Source organism: Diadema antillarum, unplaced genomic scaffold (assembly GCF_040938485.1).
Source record: "Diadema antillarum isolate AM-2024a unplaced genomic scaffold, OU_Dant_1.0 scf00000002, whole genome shotgun sequence".
NCBI classification, from domain to species: domain Eukaryota; kingdom Metazoa; phylum Echinodermata; class Echinoidea; order Diadematoida; family Diadematidae; genus Diadema; species Diadema antillarum.
This window is the reverse complement of record NW_027270891.1, coordinates 1,515,971-1,529,669: the sequence shown is the minus strand read 5'-3', so window position 1 is coordinate 1,529,669 and position 13,699 is coordinate 1,515,971. Positions and strand designations below refer to the sequence as shown.

Here is a 13,699-nt window from a genome sequence, read left to right as displayed (position 1 = left end):
GTTACAGGATGATGATGTCACAGCTGGAATACGAATAAAGATGATGGAGGCATTTTTTTTTCTAGAGGTGCGGCTTAACAGGGTGAAAAAAAAAGATTAAGAAAAATATATAAAATATGCAATGCATATTTCATAAAATGTTTATTGATTTGGTGATGTAAAGACCAAAAAAAGAACATCAGAAATCAACAAACATTTAGATTGCGAGAACCTTTGAATGATTTATTGCAGGATGGCTGCTGGACAATCAGGTGATGTGGATTCCCTTCTGAAAGGTATTGCCAGAGATATATCAAGCATTGACGACATTGAGAACCTTGGGACACAGTTGGGTTTCTCTCTGGGAGAAATCAATATCTTTACACGAATTAACTATCACAACCATGAGATAACGAGCAGAGGGACTGTCAGCATGCTTCGTAAATGGAGTATGGGAGTGAGCACGTCGTCACTTCGATCAGACTTGAAAGGAGCTTTGGTGAGAGCCAGGCTAGTCCGGATTGCTGAGATACATCTACCATCGGGTATATAATTAGCATATAATAACAATAATATTAATTTGCCCTAAATTACTGATTTTTAGTCTTTATAGAATATTAAGACGAACTTGCTAGAGCATATCATTAAAACAGAAAAAAATCTGTCGCTTGTGATGAATAGGAAAGTAATATATTATTAGTTTACGTAAATTAATGGACTGAGATTGTCTACCATTCTGTTTTTTTTTCAAAATATTGAATGCTTTATTGATTTCAACAGTTGGCATGCAAACGTGAATCATTTCAAATTATTTTACATAACACAGCAGGGAAAAAGATCAATTTTTGAAAAAAAGAATAAGAGAGAAAGAGAAGCAGAACAGAAATACATTTTTACTCCTGAACTTAGGACATCCATTAAGGGGAGTGGATAAATGATAAATCCGGAGATAAGCGCTTGTTCACAATAAAGATACACTATTCTCTTGTAATGATCTGAAGTAAATGCCAACTAAATTAAAAAAAAAAAAGATGGCTTTCACATCAATAACTGCTTTTTTCCATACAATTTTAGTGAAGAAATGCAATATATCTGAAGAAAAGGTCTTTTCTCGGCATCAATTCTATTTCGTAGCAAATTTTGCATTGGACATTTGCATAAAAAAGATCTCAGAATGAACGACGAGAACTGTACTTGCCTTCAATTTTCAAGGTGTTAATTAAATATTGCAGAAAAATATGTAGTCCAACACATACAAATAAGCAACGGTACAAATTTAATTCAAAATTGATTTTTTTTTTTAAATCTTATTTGTTGTCTTTTGAAAGGCAGCGTGAAATAAAATTTAGCTGCACGAATACAGGATCGCACTGGATATCAGGTTGACGTGGGCGAGACTGCCGACACAGTGAATTAACATTGGATATACATTACTCTCAAAGTACTCGACTAACCAATGATATTGTGACAGCTCTGGAAGATACATCATGTTCATACATCAATGTTGGGAAAGATATGAATATCTGTAAATAGCATTTCAAACTCACCGGATGGGACATTAGCAGTATGTTACCTTCCACGCTAATCATAATTATTAATATTTGAAGCTTGTGGAGGAGAAAACCAGGTGCTATGCAGTGACATGTGTGGGTGTGTGTGTGTGTGTGTGTGTGTGCGTGTATCTTTGTGTGTGCGTTTGTTATTCCTTGTTTTTTTCTCTCTTTGTCCACAGTTGAACATTACAATACCACAGAATATGAGCAGATTGATGTCCCGGCAAATAGTACGTATTCATTGGATTGAGGTCTTTGTGCCTCTAAGTCAGGTTATTGACGACCTTTGCAATGCGAATACATAGTATTGTTGACTTTCGTTGATCTGTGATACCCTTATATCATCATTTATATGGCAAAAGGAATATACAAACTGTCTGCTTTATGTTTTAGATAAATCGAATGCTCTCTCTGTTACCTTCGATTAATTGGATACGCACACAAAATATGGTTTCCCAAGCCAAAATTTTGTCGATGACATAACCTGCCAATCACTGGTACTTTACTGACTTGATAAACAGAACACATTGGAATGCATCCGCCCCCCCCCCCCCACAGATCATAACAACTTGCATTGTTTCCAAAATGTGTAATTGGTTATTGAACAGGGAAGTGTCTCCCAACATACACGTGGATTGATTGAATGCAGCAATATTATTACAACTTAATGAAGTTTGAGGGAAATCAGACAATCCCATTGAAAAGTTGTGACTTTTTAAACTTTTGGTGCCGCCTTTGCTGGATGAGAAGACTACAACAGTTCGTGACGTCACTGCAGAACCAAGATAAAACTCAAAGAATTTTGCAAGATTTCATTTTAATTTGAAGTACGTGCTCCGTTGACTTGTTCCTGGCAAATAAGGGTAATATCATTCACTCCTGCTTTCTGAAAGAGGTTAATCATTTGCTCTTTCATTAGGCACTAGGCTAGAACGATGACATTGTGCTAGATTATAAACGAAAAACAATGCCGAAGGACTCACAATTGAATTTAACTCATTTCGCAGATGCCGAAAACGTCACACCCGCGCATATCAAGAGGTTGACCCGTCTTGTACCGCCGGGAAAATATACAGACCTGTGCTGCATGCTTGGGGTTAATTACAACCAGGCACAGCAGATCCTGGATAGGTTCAACAAGGACTACGCCCAGGCCCTCTCCAATGTCCTCCACACCTGGGTAGACGCAAAAGAGAGAAGCAAAGCCGACCTCAAGGTAGCTCTAGAGGGGGCAAAACTGGGCGGTCTCTACAGAAGGATTGACGAAGGAGTTCGGTAAGATGCAGTTGTATTTGTGTTTATATATTCGTGTGGATACAGATGTATTATATTATAATTGACACTCATCTATGTGCATCATTGTTGAATACTAGAAAAAATGCATACGTTAGAATATGCAGAATCTACATTATAAACAGTACTTGTAGGGAGTAGATTGTCAAAAGTTAATAAAGAATAAATTCTTGTATGCAATTCTTTAATTGCAGTTGTAGAGATGTCAAATAATGGAGTGGGAAAGAATATAACATATTAGGTGTCAAAACTCCTAAGCGACAGAAAAGCGTCGTGTTTATCAGGACGTGCAGCAAAGGTAGAGAATAACGGCCATTGCTGACAATCAAACGTCTGCCTACCAGATCGACCTCCCCCCATCCCTCTTCCGGTGTGATGCTTGGATGCAAAGAAGGAAATAAAAAGCATGATCGTAGAGTGCTCAACAACATAGAGAAAATCGCTGCAGACGGGAATTTAAAGAAAAGAAATAACTTGAGATTCTTCTTAAAGGCATTTTCCGGACGATAGAATCACTTATCTTTCCAGATTATTATCAAAAATATAGATCATGCTGTTTCGGGTTATCACGTACGAGAAAGAGATGCAAAAAGAAAATCTGTACTTGTACGATTAGAATGTACTCAGCAATTCTTAACAAACTTCGGTAAATAGCTGGAAGGCAATTCATTCTACTGATATACATAATAAATGATGCAATATCAAAGTAATACCAGGCTAAGATCTTTTTGATACTCCGCTGAAACAAAACATTTTTTTCCATGCCTGCATTTCATAGCTAGTGTCAAAACAATGTTAACTTATCATCCGTACTTAACCATGCCATATAAAAAAATATTCATCACTGGTGTTATTGAAAAACATACATTTCGATTTAATCAAAATCAAATGACGCATTGTTGCTTTATACTTTGAGCACCTTTTACAATGGCAGAAAAGTCAACAGGAGAAATTAAGAAAAACCATAATCTTTGTTAGTTTAATCTTTTTAATTCCATCTAAATCAATAGTCGAAATTTAAACAGAAGTAAAATGTTCCTTTTTCACCGATATAGGTTTGACTTTTATTGATCTCCTTTGATACATTTTAAATTTTTTTCATAGGCCTAGATATGACTATGTCTCATCAAGTTTCTAGCATTTGTAGATCTGTAAGATACCAACTTCGTAATATCGGCTTCATTAGAAAATATTTGAACCGCTCTTCTACCGAAAAATTAGTCCATGCCTTGATATCCTCTAGGCTCGATTTTGGAAACTCTGTCTTATTTAACTTACCACAAACTCAGCTCTCCATGCTTCAGAGGCTTCAAAATGCGGCAGCACGCATCATCACACTATCCAAGAAGCACACTCACATCACCCCTATTTTGAGATCACTTCATTGGTTACCAGTCAAAGATCGCATTATTTTTAAGATTTTACTTTTGACTTTTCATTGCATTCAGGGCGCTGCTCCTCAGTATAACATTGACTTACTCCATAATTACATCCCTGCTAGATCTTTACGCTCATCCAACTCCGGTTCTCTGATAATTCCAAGATTCACTACGATATGGGGCACACGTGCCTTTGGCCATGCTGCTCCCACCTTATGGAATAACTTACCTTCAGCCGTTAAAAATTGTTCTTCATCAGACTCCTTTAAAAGCAGTCTAAAAACTCACTTGTTTAAAGCCTCAATTTGATTACTCATTACATGTACTTGATATTTGTATGTCTTTTACTTCGTCACTCTCTCTTCCTTCCGCGCCTAGAGCACTCTGCAGAGTGGATTTGGCGCTATATAAATCATATCAATTATTATTATTATTATTATTATTATTATTATTCTGTTACTATTAGACGATTCTTCGTTGAGTTGTGACTTGATATTTTTTTTTTCATCCAATATGAATATAAATCAGAGCTCTTTGATTATCTGGATATTCTCCAGGTTGTTATTATAATAACCTGTCCTTCTCGTTTCCCATGAATTTTTTTTCGTTTCGTGACGAATTTTTGCTGATGTACAAACTCTGTTGATGCCTCCAGTCTTTTCACTGGAAATATGCAGTAAAATTTGCTTGACACGGAGTAAATCTCCAAGACGCCAACATACTTTAATGACCTGGTAATTTTCTTAAATTGTTTGTAAAAGGTGGATCGAGACGAATCAAGGTGCATCCCAGCCCGCGACTACCGGAAGAAAGAGAGCTGGAAAAGGTACTTTTGATATCACTACTAGGAGAATTAACACTGATTAACAGTGACGAGACGCGATCTCATTCCTGAGACGTGAAGGAAGAATAGCCGATTATATTTTCCGAGGGCCACCAATATACACATCATGATACCTTGTAAAGACAATGAAAAATATCAGGAGGAAACACGCATTGATAACAATAAATTATGATGTCATCACCTTGACGAGTTTTAAATTGAACTTAGCAAGTGAACGTAAAAGTATCTAATAACAATCTGAGGAACTCGGCATTTAAAGTATTGTTACCAAAACCAATTTTTGCAAAAGTAGTACTGTTTACATAGCAGCTCAATTATTCAATAAATTACCGGAAGCCACGAGAACGTGTACAAGGTTAGCCCAATTTCCGAAGGATATCGATTCTGTTTTCTTACTTGATTTATGAGTTTTTCTATTTCTGAGTAAATGTATGTTTTTTTAATCACTTCCTTTCCGAGATTTTTTTTTCTTCTTACTGCATTCTACTGTCTGACTGTTTTGTAAAGAGTGTTGTGTATATATGCATTTTTTCTCTCATTTTTTTTCATTATACCGATTATTGTGTTTTATCCTATACGTTGATCGTACCACATTATGTGTTTTTTTTTTGTACAGTGTATATCATACGGACTTGCTGCAAGTATTTTTACCCGTGTTTAAATAAAACAAACAAACAAACAAACAAACAAACAAACAAACAAACCAAACGTTTTGTAACTATATGGAACAAAAATCTGTATTTTTTCCGAGTCTAGTGCAATTATCCCAGACCCTTCCCCTGACCCTAACCCTAATCTTTACTCTAACCTTATCACTAACCGGTATTTAGCCAGGGGATACAATGACTGTAAAACATGCCTGAGACAAAATTACCTTAGCTCGCTAGTATGCGTGCAACGTAGGTCTCCATTACATACACAAAATCAACATGGAATTCCCACGTTAGCTTGCTATCTATTTGACGTTTCCTAGATTCTGACTGATTCAATTCCATGTCATAATAATTTTATAAGATGTAAATATAACCTTGTCATATAAAATATTTATCACTGGCTTTATTGAAAGACATATGAATTTGGCATAAATTTCGACTTAATCAAGATCAAATGACATTTTGTTTTCCTGCACATGTTCACTAATAGGGTATCTACAAAAGCATTTGCATTTGGACTAAACGTCACTCCAGTCACAGTCACGTTCTGAGTGATGCTCAACCTGAGCTTTTCAGAGTAACAGATCCAGATCCAGATCCAGATCCAGATCCAGATTTGGTTGGAGGATTGTTGGGTAGGTCTAAGTAGGCCTAGAAGTCTATATATGTATGAAAAACAGAGCCATACTTACATGTGGATCCATTGCGATTCTCTTTCTGGCTTGTACAATCAGTGTAGATACAGGTAACAGCTAGCGCTCATACACGTACACTAGCACTACGTAGGCCAACAAACGCGCATGGGATGTACCGCACACGTTCACCGCGCTAGCTGCAATATGCAACACACAGTACATGCAATACCGTACAATTTCTCAAACCGTGGAATAGAACGAAAAAATTGAACCAAGTTGCACACAAAAATAGAGCCAAAATTGCACGGCGCGTGGAATGGAGTACTTATTGAATATCACGTCACCAACAATCCTCCAATCAAATTACTAGGATCTACTTGGGCGTTGTATAAAATATGACAGTGGAAAATCGCAGTGTAAATCATAATGATCAGTCCTACCTTTCACCCACAAACACGGGCTTGCGCTTATGAGCGAAAAAAAAAAAACAAATATCTTAATTGCAACTGATTGACAAATTGCCCTGCATCGACGTAAATAGGCACTGAATTGATCAGTGTGTTAGTAGTAGCCATTCAAAAAAAAATCATGGGCGTACATACTCGAGCGGGATTCGCACCCACGACCTCCTGATCACCGGACAGGCGTCATCTTTGCTGGACCACCGAGCTTTCGCCAGGCAGCAAATGTTGGTTCTTATCCTTATAGCATGCAGCGGGTACTGCATAATTATTCAAATTCATAAAATTTGTCAATCAGTTGCAATGAAAGCATCTTGACGGAAGAATTTCATGAATTTGAAATATGTTAATATGTGACAGAAAGAAATTCACAGATATTCAGTGTTTGATGAACTATACCGGAACAAGACTAGTTCTACAGTTATTGTCTTAACCTGACATTAGCAGAAGTACCCCAAAACCGTATCCAATAATTTTATGGACTTTTTTCTCACTTCCTCCTCTTAAAAAAAAAGGAAACTGAATAGCCTACAACCATGAAGCGAAATAAAAGTGGGCAAAGTTTACATATGTGCATTACCCCAAAGTATTCTTATTTTGTCGGCTTCACTTTGATCAAATTTTTGTCAATTTTTGCTTAATCTATCTAAGACTCCATATTGCATCACATTTTAATGACAACTTGTGGTGTTAGCTTCACTTTACGAGGAGTTCCACTCCTACGCCCCTTTCACTGAAACAAAAATAGGTTTAGAATACGTCCAATACAATACATTCTATATGTGACTTTGCAGAATTCCGGTATAAACAAGATCTTGTTAGTGGAACAACCCAAATACTATGGCCATTGATGGATGTTTCTGTTTCTATGCATCCTACTGTTTTTTTCTTTTTCTTTTTTTTTCTTGTTTTTTTTCAGAGTCCACCAGCAAGAGCTTTTTTCACAAAGTGAAATACATTGAGGAAGCCATATTTCTGGTGCGATATACAGCATAATAACTATTATAATGTTGATATTATACCAACACCATCTCACGACAACTTATTGTCCTTCACTGTCGATGATTATTGAGTCCACCAGAAAGTGTTCTCATGAATCTCATCGCTGCTCCCTAGATCACACCGACGAAAATTAGTATCGATACGTGAAAAAAAGATAGGAGTCTGCAGGCAGAGATTAAGCTAACCGACGTCTACCTTTGCTGATTACACTGGTCCGACAGAAACTAACTAACTGTAACATAAACTCAATAATATTTTCGATTGCATACACACTCGAATCTATCCCTTGGCTCAATAAAAACAATCACCGTCTTACCGTTGACGATGTATAGGCAAGCATGGTATTACGGGACACCACGGTATTTACCGGAAACGCACATTTTTGCGTACTAATGACATTCTGTACGATCAAATTTACGATTCTGTTAGATTAGCCTAACAGAACTTTGTGTGGACCGAAATCGCAAAAAACGCGACATAAGAATGTAAAAACACGAAGAAATTCACATTTTACCTCAGATTTATAGTCGAGTGACTCGCACCTCGTCATAGTTAATATTTATGCATGTTTGAATCACATCTCACGACTGAAACTCTATGAAATCCCACTCACATACAGAATAATACAGGATTCCAATATAACTAAAAGTTCACTGATCGATATCGGAAATTTGTAGCTATCGTCCTCAAACGCGAACGATGCGGAATAGTTGTGCGCTAAAGGGGCCCGCAACTCGTAATCCGCGCGTGCAGCTCCCATAGACAAAGCACGTAAAGTAGAAGTAGCGTCTAAGCAGTTGTCGATTTCTCACAAGGTTTTATTCCGTAAACTGTTCGAAATGTTCAAGACAGACATTTTACCGTAAAATACGAAATTTAAGCCTCATTTGCCGGTTTTTTCTTTGTCATCCTCTAGGTGAGAATGTGTACGGTGATTTGTGGGATGAATTGTGATTCTGGTGCAAGGACTATAGGTGCGAAAGACCTCGATTATTCGATCACGAAAATCGCGTCCGGTAATGCAATGCGATTTTGCACCGCGCAAAAAACAAGTATTTCTGGAGGGGTATGTTTGAAGCATATTTTCTAAAAACTGGAGCCAACAATTGGCATAAGTTGGCTGAATTCGTAATTTCCAGGAGTCTGTAAATAAGTGGTTTTATTTTTAGCCGAAATTTCATCCTCTGACTACGGAATCAAAGCCACGAAAAAAAGCGTCCGGTAATTGGATGTACCACCCTACTGATCATGAAAGTGCGTGACATACTCGAAGTGTCTCAATCTTTAAACAACAACAACATAATTGCGATGAAAGGAAACTAAATCAAGAAATATCCCTCAAAGATACGTCTAGAAGGAAGATTATTGGAGAGTCTTCGTGTATTTCTTCATTTGTAGTTTTACAGATTTATTTCTTTTTTCATTTGAAATTGTGTTAAGCAGAGATTATTCCCATCCGTTTTCAGATTGGAATGTAATGACCCGTAGAGGTTTATACCCGCCAAACAATTCAGAGCCTTTTTCCTCCAGTCTTTAATCCAATCTGTGCTCCGGAATGTCGTTAGAACACAAAGGATAGAACGACTTAGTCATAAAATAGACAAAGACTTGATTGAGCTCATTACCCTCTCTTAACACTCTGTCAGAAAGCTAGAGTAATCATTCAAAGAAGAATCGAGAACAAGATTTACGCATTTCTATTCTTCTACGCCCTTCAGCGATCGTTTGAATATTAAAGAAATCGGTGTTTTAATGGGTACGGTAAAAAAGTGTCGATATGCCACCCGAAAGGTGCAATTTCTTGCCATGCTTGACATTTCACTTTTTTTCTTGTTTTTGTGGTGTCGTATTCACTGATACTGGTGGAGAAGGGGAAGACAACACCGGAACGACAGGATCTGCCCGTCTAGCTGTGGAATCCCCCGATAACAATGTCGCTGTACCGCTAGAAATTCTTGCTCGTGGGCCGAGAGCACTAAAGGCCTACGCCAAAACAGCTGCACGAGACAAAACACGCAAGGTTTACCACACGCGGTTAATGCTTGTCGGCCAAGAGCGAGTTGGGAAAACCAGCCTTAGGAAAGCACTTTTAGGCCAAGAGTAAGAAACCCTTCAATTTATCGATGCTTTATGTGTTTATAGGTGGAACTGTTTTAGCCCGTTGAAGATGAATAACGAAAAAGCTCGGGCAGGTGTCTATGGGGAATGTGTGTTATAGCAAAATCAGTCAGTCCAAAAATTCAACGAAGAACTTTCACTATAGATTCAGACCGAAACTGACCTGTTTTTCTCCCTCCCCCTCTCCCTGCCTCTCTCCCTCCCTCTTTCTCTTCTATCCCTCCCTCTCCCTCTTTCTTATCCTCGATTAGAACAGGAGATTGGCGTTTATTAACTCTTAACTTCTGTCAGACATTTGGGGGCCGGGAGGTTATCACCTACATGCACGTGTCATTAAGGACCTTACATAAATTAGTATGAAATTAAATCACATAACAATCTACTTGAAATCTTCGGGAAAAAAAATAATAGTGATGTGAGGTGACAAGATGTTGATAACACATTACTGCTTTTCAATGTCATCCCCCTTGAAAAGCTTTTGTTTGTCTTTGTTGACGAAATAACAAAATATAAGGTGATGTAATTTCCTTTTTGTTATTCCCTTCATCAGATTTAACACAGATGAAAAAGTCACGGATGGAGTTGAGACCAGAAGTGGGTGTAAAATCAGTATTGACCTTGCCAAGGCTGGTGAGAAGTGGAACATTAACCAGACAGACAAGGCGACACGTATTAAGCCTAGTGGTGAGCAGTATTCACAATAATTCCACTCTAGGACGGCGAAGCTAGTGGCTCAGTCGTAGTGTATATATGCCTTGTAATCGAATGACTCGAATCCCAGCGAGTCTTGTTTAGCAATGTTGTGTGTTATCATGTCGTTCCCTCCAGAATAAAATTTCCTGTCCCCCATAAGATAGGACGTAACAGGGAGGATCCGTTTGTGAAAGAGTCAAGAAATATTGTACATAGACGTGAAAGATCCTGCTCCATTCATTCATTCACTCTGTGTGTGCGAAGAGCAGGTTGCACAACCCAGTGGTCCGTCTATAACAGTTGGTTCCCGTGGAAGACAAGCAGCAGTCCTTGAGCAGCAGTACGATCGTGCAAATAAGTATGGGCTAACCAGCTATCTTGTGTTGTAAAGACTGATGAAAAATTAAAAAAAGGCCAGCAAACCTATGATGATATAAATTTCGCTATTGACGACAGTGTCAAGTGTTGGAATTTATTGCATTTTTTCAGTAATGACATCGGGCAAATCACACACACACTCTATCAAACACACACACACACACACACACACACACACACACACATACACATACACACAAATGCACACATGAACCTTACCCTAAACAAGATAAGTCTGCTGAGACTTTATTCAAGTGGTGCTTTTTATATCTATTACAGGGGATTCTTACTGGCAGGTCATGATGGACGATTGTGTGGAACACCATCGTACTGGTTTACAAGAGGTATTTTTTTTCCAGAAATACTGTAATACCATTTCTTCCCCCTCACTTTTTAAGCAAGAATGATAATTCTGGTTGGAAGCTGATTGTCAAGCAAACTCCTAGAAAGCTCCGGAAGATTTATTCATTTCAATTCACTGAGACCGCCTTGTATTCATTTGTGTGAACTTAACCGTAACACTACACCAGAGATGTTCCTTGATATCTAGAATATTTTTTTAAACAATTCTCGAGCAGTTTCTTTTTTTCTTTATCAGCATAATACCCCTGTTCTCATCGTTGAAAGCAACGAACATTATCAATGTCTTACTTTTCCGCAACAATTAGGAAAACCTGAAATCAAATGTACATGTGCTGCAATTGACAAGAATAATTAATAGTTTGAACTCCAGATCTTATATTCCTTTAATTCTCTGCATGAATGCCTATGAATTTAAACATATGTGTTTTGGTGATTGCATTGTACGATATTCATTATTATGGTGAAACGCATGATTTATACAGCAGTTGAAAATACTAGTAAATCTTATCAATTAACAGTTACTGACAGGAACTTGTATGTGGATCTTTATCTCCACTCAGACGAACCAGCCAGACAGTGAAGGAAATGACAAGACTGACGTTATCGGCCTCAACCCGTCTGAGGGTGAGTGTGTTTTTATGCTTCCTCCACGAAGTGTCCCGTGAGGCATAATATTATGTTTTCGGGTCGTCCGTCCGTCCGTCCGAAATCAATATTGTGGACAGCGTAACTATAAAGTACCAGGGGTGGATCCAGGGAGGACTGCAACCGGCGCACGCCCCCCCCCCCTTTATTTTTTGTTGAAACAAAAGAAATAAAAAGAAAAAAATGGGGGAAGGGTGCGTGCGCCCCCCTTTATTTTTGTAAACGCGCCCCCTCTTTACGAAATTCCTGGATCCGCCCCTGAGTACTGTTTGAGGAAACCAAATGAAATTTGGCATATTATATGTATACATGAGTGCACGAAGTTGTGCCTCTCCTATCAACTTTTGGGTGCACATGCTTAAATTCGTAAAATTTCATTATTCCCCCACATATCTGCAATGCCTGAAGGTATTTTCTTGAAACTCAGTGTATGAATATGTTACCAAATACAGATTCTCCTTATAAAAGGAAATTTTCGGATCATAATGTCCAAGGTCAATTGAAGGTGCTAACATCTAACCTTTTTTCTCCATATCTCGGGAATGGCTCAAAGTATGTATCTTCATGGATCGTAGTATATCTTTTTACAAAAATCCATCCATTACAAGCTCAAAGGGGATGGCTAGTAAGTAACTGATCAGTGGGAATCAGTGGGAATGCTTGGGGATTATTGTTCCAATCCTTGCGGGGTTCATTTAAGAGTACATTATATATCTATTGTTGTGTGAAAATTATTTGCTTCAGAATGGTCTCATATTCAGGTAATATGCAGTTCAATGTTTCCAGGTTAGCATGCTTGTACAGTGACGGGGCGATCATTAGCAATCCACGCCCGCAGAATTGACCAGCTACGCGGATGTTTTTCACTGTCGACCATTCCTTGCCATTAAACCACCCGTGTTATGCTCACAGGATGCCCGCAGATGACGAACGGATCCGGTGGATAGGCACAGATAAACGGGCAACCTATGTAGTTCAAGCGGGTTAACTGCCTTTGACCTGCGACACCTACGGGCCTCCTAGTCAGTGCTAGTGGTATTCTCCGTAGACCTCTGCTGGCAATACCCACGACTCACAAGGAGCAATTTTTTAGAATGCTCAAATCTTTGCCGGTGCGTGCCATCTGCGGGGGGGGGGGGGGGGGGGGATAGGTCTACACAGAACACCAGTAGGAGGTTCGTAGCGGCCGCACCTAACAGGCAAGTACCGTAACACCGTAACTAGAATGCAAGTAGAACATAAGTAGCACGCGTCCAGCAGGTAAGAGACAAGTGAAAATAGCCCAAATCTTTCTCTGCACGTAGAAATTCATCCTGCGTTCTGCAAAATCCCTACAGGCAACAAGCCCGCTTAGCTTGCCCGCAAAGGTGTGGCAGGGTCTTCAAACAGGCATATCAACCCTATAAAGCCCAAGGGGGGCACATTCCCCCCCCCCCCCCCACCACGTTTTCTTTTGCCACTCCTACACCCTTCACCAGACGCCCGTTTCATAAAACTTGTCACAGTGACAATAGTAGAGCGGTTAAGCCCTCAAAATCACGCGAATAAGACCAGGCGTCCACTAGGGCGCGAACAAGACGCGGACAAGCCCCGGAATGCAAATTTGGTATTCCGCACTCCTTCGGGAACCTGTCCGCACGTTCCTGAACGTGTCCGCTCACTGCCCTAAACATGTCCGGGCGTTTCCGCACCTTCGGGAGAGA

At 39.0% G+C, this 13,699-nt stretch overlaps 1 protein-coding gene across 1 annotated transcript; it reads left to right on the top strand.

Moving 5' to 3' along the window:
* Window positions 1–232: 232 nt before the first annotated feature.
* On the top strand, window positions 233–12,943 carry LOC139729828 (uncharacterized). Its single transcript, XM_071640789.1, has 8 exons — window positions 233–524; window positions 2,540–2,807; window positions 4,966–5,030; window positions 9,671–9,899; window positions 10,468–10,601; window positions 11,268–11,332; window positions 11,912–11,975; window positions 12,909–12,943. The coding sequence occupies exons 1-8, from the start codon at window positions 233–235 to the stop codon at window positions 12,941–12,943; spliced, it is 1,152 nt and encodes a 383-aa protein (XP_071496890.1).
* Window positions 12,944–13,699: the final 756 nt, after the last annotated feature.

Coding starts and splice junctions, on each gene's coding strand:
- LOC139729828 (XM_071640789.1), top strand. CDS start 233: ATGGCTGCTGGACAATCAGGTGATGTGGATTCCCTTCTGAAAGGTATT. Junction 2,808..4,965: donor AGGATTGACGAAGGAGTTCG/GTAAGATGCAGT, acceptor TGTTTGTAAAAG/GTGGATCGAGACGAATCAAG. Junction 9,900..10,467: donor AAAGCACTTTTAGGCCAAGA/GTAAGAAACCCT, acceptor TCCCTTCATCAG/ATTTAACACAGATGAAAAAG.